Here is a 9,816-nt window from a genome sequence, read left to right as displayed (position 1 = left end):
CTCTCTTTATCGTGCCCACAATCCCCTGTTTCTCTTTGCTTCCGTTTCTGCATCACTTGCTCCTCTCAGCAGCACTTGGGGCCTCTGAGTGTCTGGGGTCATCTCAGGAGTGATCTCAGGCGTGCTATGACTTGCTCATGCATTCCACGCAGGGCAGGGGTCACCTCAGGCCAGGCTGTGCTGTACCAGACTGGTGGTCATCTCAGGCTCTTCCCCTGGCCTGCCCAAGTAGTCCCTTGTGAGGGTCGTCTGTCTGGGGCTCGCCCCTGCCTGGGTCTTGTTGTCCTAAGTGTGGGTCTTCTAGTCTCAAGCTTGCTCCCAGTCCAGGGAGCCCATCTGGGCCTGCCTGGTGCCAGACTGGTATCATCTCAGACTTGTTTTTTATCAGGGAGTGTTTCAGATCATTCAGATGTCCACAGGTCAGAATAGTGAGTGTAGACATAGCCTCTCTCCTCTCTGACTCCTACTGATGCACATGGGATAAAACAGCCACACCTGCTAGGGGCAGGCAGGTTAGTCTGTGTGATGCTGACTATTCTAGGCACCTCATTTGAATGGAGTCATATGACACCTGTCTTCTGTGATTGGCTTGTTTTACCTGGGTAATGCTCTCAGGATTCATCCATGTGTCATCATACATCAGAATGTCCATCTTCCTAGACTGAGTATATTCCATTGCCCAGGCCAGTGTGCCACACCACAGCTGCTCATTAATCTGCCAAAGGATGCTTTGATTGCTTCAATGTTTTATCAATAATGGTGAATGGTGTACAGGAACTCCTGCTTTAAACTCCAAATATGTACCCAGAAATGGAATTCCTGGCTTAGATAGTATGTATGTATATGTATATATGTGTGTATACATGTGTGTATATATATGTATATATATGTATACATATACACCATATGTATATGTGTGTATATATGTAGCTGCCCCCCACACACACACAGAGAGAGAGAGAGAGAGAGAGAGAGAGAGAGAGAGAGAGAGAGAGAGAACCACCCCATGGGGAAGCTGGAGAACTGAAGAAGCTGAGAGAATCCATGCCATTCTGTTTGTTTCTTTCTTCCTTGGGTCATGGTGGTACAGGTCTGGTCATAAACTCAAAAATTCCTCTTCCTGGATCATGGGCTATTTGCAATTGCAATGTTATGTGTGATGCTTGCATGTGCCACCAAGTATTTTGCTTGCATGTGTCTATGTGAGCTATACATGTGCCCGGTGCCCGAGGAGGCCTGAAAAGGCTGTCAGACACCCTGGAATCAGAGGTATAAACCAACTTGGGTGCAGGAATCGAACTCAGGTCCCCTGGAAGATCAGCAAGAACTCTTAACCACGGAGCTACCTGTCCAACTGCCGCCCCCTCATTACCCGATTTTTTAAACCCTTTAATACTCACTGGGAAAATCTACTCTGGCATAATCACAAAAGGCTTAGAAGGAGAACAAGAAAGCACAGAAAGACTCAGAGTTCCCCCCAAAGAAACACTTTTGGTTCCTGTACAGTGAAAATGAACTTAACGAATTCCTGTGTCCACAGCTTTCACTAATGGACCGTTGTTTCCCTCAACCTTCATAATCTTAATGAGTGGCAGTGCCTGTGAGGGCACGCACAAAAGCTAAAGACCACGGGTGTGTGGAAGGTGAGGCTCACCCCAGCTTGCGGAGCCTCCTTGCTCAGGGGTCTTTGGGGACCTCTGATTTAGCATCAGTTTTAAAGAACAGCTGACCTCAATTGACCCCAACTCCTTAATTCCTCTTCCAAGTTCATTCTGGTTTTTGCCTCTCCTGGATCCAAACCCTTGGTTGACAGGTTGTCTCCAGACTACAACCACACGCTTAAAAAGCATACATCATCGCGGTTCCCTGGAAGATGAGGGGGTAACTGAGCCGGTCAGGGGCACAGCTGGGTGTCCAGAGTTCTCTCAGGGTTCTCACCAATGTCTCCACACAGGCCTCACTTTTTACAAGGGAGCCACTTTAGAGACAGGATGAGGTAAATGAGGAGGACAGAGGGCCAGCAGGAGGAGAGAATTCGCAAAGCAAATCAGCCAGGAACGCATTGCATTAGGAAGAAGTCAAGTCCCAGCCCTGGGCCTCGACTCATTGTCTTGGCCCCCAGCAGCCCTTTCCACGCCACCCCACCTCAGTCTCCCTCTCTTTCCCAGCACAGTCGCCTGGCTTCGGGAAAGAGACCAGATCTTGGGATCAAAGGGCGAAGGCGAGCGCTTCCCGGGACCAAAGGCGCAATGCCAGCCCTAATCGCAGAGCCAAGGTTCAGAGCTAGCGGGTTCCGGCCGGAGCCGCGTGCGTGGAGCTGTCCAGCACCCCGAGGCGGGGCGTGCGCCCCCCGGCCCGCCCCAGCCGCCTCCGCCCGCCCTGTCAGCGCCACTGCGGCTCGGCGGGCGCGTCACGTGGCTGGCGCGGCGCGGCCTCCCGGCTCCGGGCTTAGGCGAGGGGCCGGCCGGGAGGACGGACGGACCGAGCGACGTACCCTCGTAGGCACCGTGCGGCGCAGCGCGGGCGGCCCGGGGACCGACGGGCAGGGCGCGCCGGGGCATGGGCGCGCCGGAGGTCTCGGTGCGCAGGCCGGGCTGGGCGCGCCGGCCGGGGCTCCGGGACAGCGGCGGGCGAGGGTCTTCCCTGGCGACCGCCGCTGAGCCCCCGCGGGGCCCGTGACGCCGCGGCCGATGTGGCCCCGCGCGTTGCGGGCCTGCACCGCCGCCGCACAAAGACGCCGCCGCAGCCGCCGCCCGCACCCGGGCCGCAGCCGCCGCGCCAGCCCTAGCCCCAGGCGGAGCCCCGGCCGCAGGGCAGCAGGCGTCCGCGCGCGGCCCGCCCCGGCATGGAGAAGCGCGCGGCCGCGGGGCCGGAGGGGGCGCCGGGCGCCAGGGCGCCGCTCGCAGTCGTCTGCCTGGGTGAGTGGGCCGCGAGGGGCCGGGCGGGATGGGAGGGCTTGGAGCCTGCACTGCGATGGCTTCCGCGTCCAGGCACCCTTGGGCTGCCGAGGAGGGAGCCTCCCACCACAGCAGAACCCCAGGCCCGGAGCTGGGGGACGAGAACGCTGGCCTTGGGTTCCTGGGAGAGGCTGGGGTCTTCCTGATGCTTTCCAGCCCGGCCTGCCTGAGCGGTGCTCTGGCTTCCAGAGCTGTGGACAAAGGCCTGGACTACTGCTCCCTAAAGAAGGAACCCTTTCCTGCCTGGAGTCCTGGACAGGCCTGGGAGCTAGCCAAAAGATGGGGACTCAGCATGGGGGCTCGTGGCGGGGGAGGGAGGCAGATGTGAGAACTCATTTTCTCATTGTGTCTTCCCAGACCCAGATGGTCATAGGTCGGTTCATCCCTGATGAGGGTTGGGGGGGGGGCGCGGTGTCTGTTCCGGGGAGGGCCAAGAACCCGCCAGGACTGGAACCTAGGTTAGAAGGCTCCTTCCCTGACCAGGAAAAATTTCTGTCCACTTTCCCAGAGCCCATTGCAGAAGAGGGGAAGGAAGGAGTTAAATCCCCAACCCACATGGTTCTTTATTTACCTTGATGAAGGAGGGAGGCCCTTAGAAGAGCTGGGTCATTAGGGGACACCCAGTGATATCACTGTTGAGGGCCTAGGAATGTGACAGGCTCCCTAAAACCACTGAAGTGACAAAGTTGTGAGGGGTGTGGGCAGCTCTTTCTTTTTAAACTGTAACTCTCATCTGGCCTCCAGGAATAGAGAAGGATGAGTGTCCAGGAGAGGACTACTGCACAGGCTATGTGAGCTAATCTAAGCAGTGGCTTATATGCCCTGAGTTCCTGCTTCACCTGCTGCTAGTGTTCATGGTGTCTGGGTCCTGGCTATTGTGTTTCCCAGGTGGGCAGGGCAAAGGTGAGGGCTTCCTTGCTCAGGAGATGCCTGTGTCTGGGTCTAACAGAACTAGAATGCCCTGGGGGTGCAGATGGGGTGAATGCCCCTATTTCTTCATCAAATGTAGAATCACTGCTCCTGAGATGAGTGCCTCAATCATGGGGGGGGGGGGCATCCTGGTCCCCAGGCTGTTAGAGTTCTTCTCACTTGGCCTAGACTCTGTCTCAGCCTGGAGCCAACTGAAGCAATGGACATTTCTACTGAGGTGGACACTTACTGTGCTGGTGTCAGGAGAGTGCTCTCTGCCTTTAGGATCATGGGGTGCAGGGAAGATGATGGTATTGTTACCCCAAATGCCCATCAAAGGAGGAAGTTCTTCAAGGTGGTAGAAGGCTGCTTGAAAGGCAGAGCTCCTGGGACTGAGCATATGGGATGGGTAGCCTCAAACCTGAGAGGAAACCACTGAATTCTGTGGCATGAGTGTCATCATGACACAGGATGACACAGCCAAGACCCTCTGAGTTCCTCACCTTTGCCTGTCCCAGAAGGAACGGTGGTGGGAGGGAGAGTCTCTGGTAGTGATGTGGGCCATGCCAACTGAGATAAAGAGGGGGTGTCTTCAATTCAACTGTGTTGTCCTGTGTTCACTCCTAGCCCAGACATGGGCTCTGAACTCCAAGAGCTACTGTCCCCTACTGACACCTCTTTGTTTCTTTCACAGTGAACCTCTTTCTCACTGGGAGGCTCAGCAGTGCAGTTCCCGCCTTAGGTGAGTAAGCCCCTTTCTCCTGCCTGCCCTGGGTTAGCAACCACTGGGGATGTCTGTACCTCATGTTTCCCAAGGTTGGGAAAACTTTTACCTGTGTATTTTAACAGTGTCAAAAAGGAGCTGTTGGTCTTGAGCAAATTTAAATTTAGTGACATTGATTTCTTTGGCAAGACAGGTGAAATGCCAGACTACCTCAAACCTAGCCGTTAGGGTCCATTGAAGCAGTGACGCAAGATGCTCAGAAGGGGTCTGGTTCTCTGTGGCTTGGTACCACTGCAAACTAGCAAATGCCCTGTACAGCTGATAGATTGTGCCTCTTGTGGGCTAAGGGGTACCTTAGGGACACTGGATGCTCATGTACTGGAATAATACCTAGAGATAATATTAATGGTGCCACAGAGGTTAGTACTATTAAAAAAAAATCAGACTTTTAAGACTGGTTTGATGGCACAGGCTTGTAATTCCAGCCACTCAAGAGACTAAGGCAGAAAAGTTGACATTAGGGCCTGCCTAGGTTACAGAACTAGTTCAAGGAAAGCCTGACTAACATTGTGAGACTCTGTCTAAAATATTTTTTAGAAGGGCTGGGGATGTAGTTCAATGGTAGAGCCCCTGCCTAGAATCCCCCAGTGAAGCCCTGGGGGTGTGGCTCAGTGGTAGAGACCCTGTCTAGAATCCCCCAGTGAGGGGCTGGGGGCGTGGCTCAGTGGTAGAGACCCTGCCTGGAATCCCCCAGTGAGGGGCTGGGGGCGTGGCTCAGTGGTAGAGACCCTGCCTAGAATCCCCCAGTGAGGGGCTGGGGGCGTGGCTCAGTGGTAGAGACCCTGTCTAGAATCCCCCAATGAGGGGCTTTGGGAGTGGCTCAGTGGTAGATCCCCTGCCTAGAATCCCCCATGATGGGCTGGGGGCGCAGGTCAGTGGGAAAGCCCCTGCCTAGCCTGGATTCAAGTCTTAGTGGGTTTGGACAGGCTGACAAAGGATGAGCGGAAGGCAGAAGCCCCAGCTTTCACTGGGATTTCCAAGAGAGAAGCAAAGCAATCAGGCAAACAGCTTGGATAGCTTAGAATGGCCAGTTAGAGTAATCCTGGAGGCAAATTCTAGGGCAGGCTCTGGCAGGCTAGTACCTAACCCTGGGATGCTTCAGGGCAGAGAAGGTATTGGCTGGTGTGTGAGGGTCAGGAGGATGGTGGATAGGAATGCAGCCCTTGATCTACCGCTCTGCCTGTGAAAGGCTTGTCCCAGGTAAGCCATCCTGCAGCAGAGAGGTTGACACAGCGTGTGAAAAAGCAGTGCAGAGTCCTGTGTTGGCCTCTTGCCTGGCAGTGTTGGCTGGCCATCTGATGACCATCTCTGAGCTCTCATCTGGTGCCCAGAGAGGGAAGAGCAGCCATAGATACTCATCCTCAGTTGAGGAAGGGCTGTCGCTCTTTGGAGAATGATTAGATCTGATGTCTACCGAGGTAGCTTGCTCGATCACTAATATACTGAGTAAACCTCACCATCTCTTGCTCGTTTAGTCAATAATACATGGCCATCTTCAGCAAACCCTAAAATGATGTTTTAGTGCCAGGTGTAGTGTTGCATGCTTGTAATCCTAGTACTGGGGAGGCTGAGGCAGGAGGATTGCAAGTTCCATACCAGCCTGGGCTATACAGAGAGACCCTGCCTCAGAAGTAAGCCAAGGGTGACCAAAGTCTGAGTAACTGGTAAGAGCTTTAAGGCAAGGACTTCAGGGTGGGTGTGGTCAGCAAGGATGTGTGACCCCAAGTCTGGGGACCTGGAACTTGTTTGTTGTCTCTTATGCCACAGGCAAAGCAGGAGCTACGTGGGGTTTCGGGTTTCAGGCTGCCACTGAGCCCACTGGGACTCAAGGTGGGTAGATTTGTCTGGTGATCACAAGGGGTGTGGGGAGGGCAGGCAGAGGTGTGGGGGAGACATTCATGGGGGAGGGCAATAGCTCTACCCATCTAGAAGGCTGGGCTTTTGTCCCTATAATTTTCTCTGTACCCCAGCTCTGTGTTTTTCTGCAGCTGGGCCTCCTCTTCTGACCCAGGCTGGCCCAGGGCCCTGCTGTAGTCAGCACTGACCAGCCCCGCCCTGCCCGATGTACTGACCACAAAGGACAGCCCAATTTCACATCCTGGTTCCAGGAAAGCACTGACTGGGTCAGGTTCTGGCCAGGGTACAGTGTGAGGGGGGCGGCGGGGGGGGGGAGGCAGGGATGGGGGAGAGGAGGGGTGTCTTGCAAGTGTGAACCAGAGACCTGTCCTTCCACTGCTGGTGGGTGTCTATGGGCATTCCAGATGTGTTCCCCAGGTTTGCAGAAGCGATGCTTGAGAGGCGAGACCTACACACTCCTTACTCACCTCCAGAGGTAGTTGTTCACACATTGAGCCTGTGTATGGCACCCTTGATTTGGGGAGATAAAAGCACAGCTTGCCTGGCAATGACAAGTGGCAGGGTGGGTCCTCGTCTCCCTGAAATCCACCTCTGACACTCATCAGGCATTGCTGACCAGCTTCTTCCTGGCCTAGCTGACCCTTCCCAGCATGGACTGTGTGACTGCATTTCCAAATACTTTCGGTATTGTCCTACTATCTCCCAGCCCCTTCTCAGCCCACACCAGATAGATTTTGGTGCCTCAGCCTATCTCTTGCTCTTTCCACGTCAGGCACTCCCTGGGTCAAAAGACTACCTCCTGAGTCCAGCACCACTCCCTGCTTCCCCCTCGAGCTCACGGGGACCTCCCTGACACCCCAATGCTCTCTCCTATGCCAGCATCCCCAAACGCAGCCCTGCTGCCTCTGCTCTGACCTTTATGTAACCTGTCAAATCCTCCCTTCCCACAAGACTCCACTGTAGACTCTTCTGCCCCATTGTTCTGTTCCATTACATGACTGTCTGCCTCAAGACTGTCACTTGCTAAATTTTTTTCAACCATAGCAAGCAACATGCACTGTTTTACAGATGGATAAGATGTATCCTTTTACAAGGATACATATGGCCATGGCGGGTATCCTTCTACAAGGATACATATGGCCATGGTAACAATTCTTCTACAAGGAGACATATGGCCATGGTGGGTATCCTTCTTCAAGGATACATATGGCCATGGCAGCTTAGGTCTGGGCCCCAGGGTGGAGATGATGCTGCTGTCATAAAGAGCTGGGTTTTAGGGTGTGTTGGCCAAGCTAGACACATCGCCAAGCTTATTGCCAGGTTGTGTCTAGACAAGAGCCCTTCATGGAGCTCCCAGATTCCAGAGCAGACTGTTGCTCATCTTGATGTAAGACCCAGCAGGTGGCTGTAGAATCCTGGTCTAGTACTTGTGACATCCCCAGAGAAGAAGAAATGGTTAACAGTGACATTCTGTGGGGGTTATATACAAGAGGGTTTGTGGAAAGGTTTGGGTGGGCTGGCAGTGGTCCAGTCATCTAGACAGATAGACCACCTAGACCCTGAATGAATGGCCAGATGTGGTATACAGGGACAGGTGTCTGGCTGAGGCAGGAAGAGAGCAAGATGTTGATTTAGAACCTTGATCAATTCTTTGTATGAGGAAGAGACACCCCCAATCTCACTGGTCTCTGCCTACCCAGGAACCACTCTCTCCAGGTCATTTCAGGTGGATGCCTAGGTCTCTGAAAGATCCCCTAGTTATTAGCTTTATCTGCCAGCAGGAGTCAGGCCCAGACTGGGGCACCCTGCATGTTCTCTTGAGGTCCTGTTCTGCTAGTTTTGGCTCCTGTTTCCTTGATTAAGCCCTGACATTGGAAAGGCTGCATGCTAGGGCCACGTGTAGCATCAGGAGCAAAGGAACTGGCTCGTACCTCATTGAGGTGGGACTCTTGATGCAATAAAGACAAAGCTCTGAGGATGACCACCCTTACTTTAGGGACAAAGGTAGCCTTCCTTCCCTCCCTTTGTTTGTCCTTCCCCTTTCCTTCTCCTCCTTTTCATCTTCTCTCCCCCATCAAGTCTCTCTTTCCTCTGTCTGTCTGTCTGTCTGTCTGTCTGTCTTATCTATCTATTCACCCATTTATGATCTATCTATTGTCTATCATCTATCATCTCTCTCTCCCTCTCATCTTTTTTTTTCCCTTGGGGTCTCATGTAGTTCATGGTGGCCTAGAACCCACTATGTCGTTCCAGGCTGACCTGAAACTCAGGACCCTCCTGCCTTAGCCTCTCAAGTGCTAGTATTACAGGTGTGTGCCACCACACTTTGTTCAAAGATGCACTTCTGACTAAATTCTTTGATGCTCTTATGAATAGAATGGATAGCCCAAATTTCCATGGTCATGGATGACAGAGTGATCAGACCCCCTTGGGAAGCTCAAAAGGTACTAGACTGACCATCAGTAGTCCATGCTGGGCACCCACTGTATGTCAGGCACTGTGCTGGCTCAGTCAGGCCAGAGCATTCAAGCCTGCCCTCCTATGGGGACTTGTCATTAAGCAATTTCTAGAACAAGAGGGAGGTAACTGTTGTGACAGAGGCTGAGGAGGAATGGAGGGGCAAAGGTTAGGAGCTCTGCTGGGGTGATCTGGTGTGTAGGCTTCCCTATGAAGGGGAGCCACAGAGCTGAAGCTGAAAAGGAGTGAGGGGGATAGGAGGTGGGGAACGGTTCTCCCTTCCATGGGAGGGATCTTGGGCACAGGGGAAGCAAGGCAGTTTGTTAGATAGGTGAGCATGTCTTCTTGCTAAGATAGGGATGCACAGAGTTAGAGTGAGGTCTCCTGCAGCAGTGTCCCAGACTCAGGCCACAGAGCGAGAGAATGCGCTTTCAGAGACAACACAACAGACACCTGCAGTGGGAGGATGAGGACCCAGACTTGGAGAAGAGAGTCACTCTTTGCTTCCCGAGCCTTGCTCATCCATCTGTAAAGTGGGCCTAGCCTTCGTGACAGGCTGGATAAGAGAACTGTTTGAGGGTCATGGCAGGGATGTAGCCAAGTGTAAGGGTGGCCTGCCTGGCCGTGAGAGAACCCGTACAGCAGGGCAGGTGTGGGGGGCCTCTCACTCATGATGGCTAATGATGCTTTATCTTCATCCCCGACGTGGCATACAGTTGACACTCTATCAATGCTTGTGAGCTCAGGACCTGCAGTAAGGCTGAGCCCACCAAAGGATCCAGAGGTTTCTGTACCTACCCTTGCTAGCTGTGTGCCCAGGAAATAATTTACCCTTCCTTCCTTCCTTCCTTC

The 9,816-nt window shown here is 53.6% G+C and overlaps 1 protein-coding gene and 1 pseudogene across 2 annotated transcripts in view; one reads left to right on the top strand and one right to left on the bottom strand.

Moving 5' to 3' along the window:
- Positions 1-384: 384 nt before the first annotated feature.
- On the bottom strand, positions 385-509 carry LOC115031665 (annotated as a pseudogene).
- Positions 510-2,428: 1,919 nt separating this feature from the next.
- The window catches only part of Lrp3 (LDL receptor related protein 3), a 14,164-nt gene continuing 6,776 nt past the window's right edge, over positions 2,429-9,816 (top strand). The window contains exons 1-3 of one of the 2 annotated variants that reach the window (XM_021166388.2): positions 2,429-2,918; positions 4,561-4,608; positions 6,418-6,480. In XM_021166388.2, coding sequence (XP_021022047.1) covers positions 2,846-2,918; positions 4,561-4,608; positions 6,418-6,480 — 184 coding nt within the window. In that variant the 5' untranslated portion in view covers positions 2,429-2,845. The remainder of the gene's footprint in view (positions 2,919-4,560; positions 4,609-6,417; positions 6,481-9,816) is intronic. The other variant, XM_021166389.2, reaches the window with a different exon arrangement.

Source organism: Mus caroli, chromosome 7 (genome assembly GCF_900094665.2).
Source record: "Mus caroli chromosome 7, CAROLI_EIJ_v1.1, whole genome shotgun sequence".
NCBI lineage: Eukaryota > Metazoa > Chordata > Mammalia > Rodentia > Muridae > Mus > Mus caroli.
The sequence above is the reverse complement of the archived record's forward strand: the minus strand, read 5'-3'. Positions and strand labels throughout refer to the sequence as shown.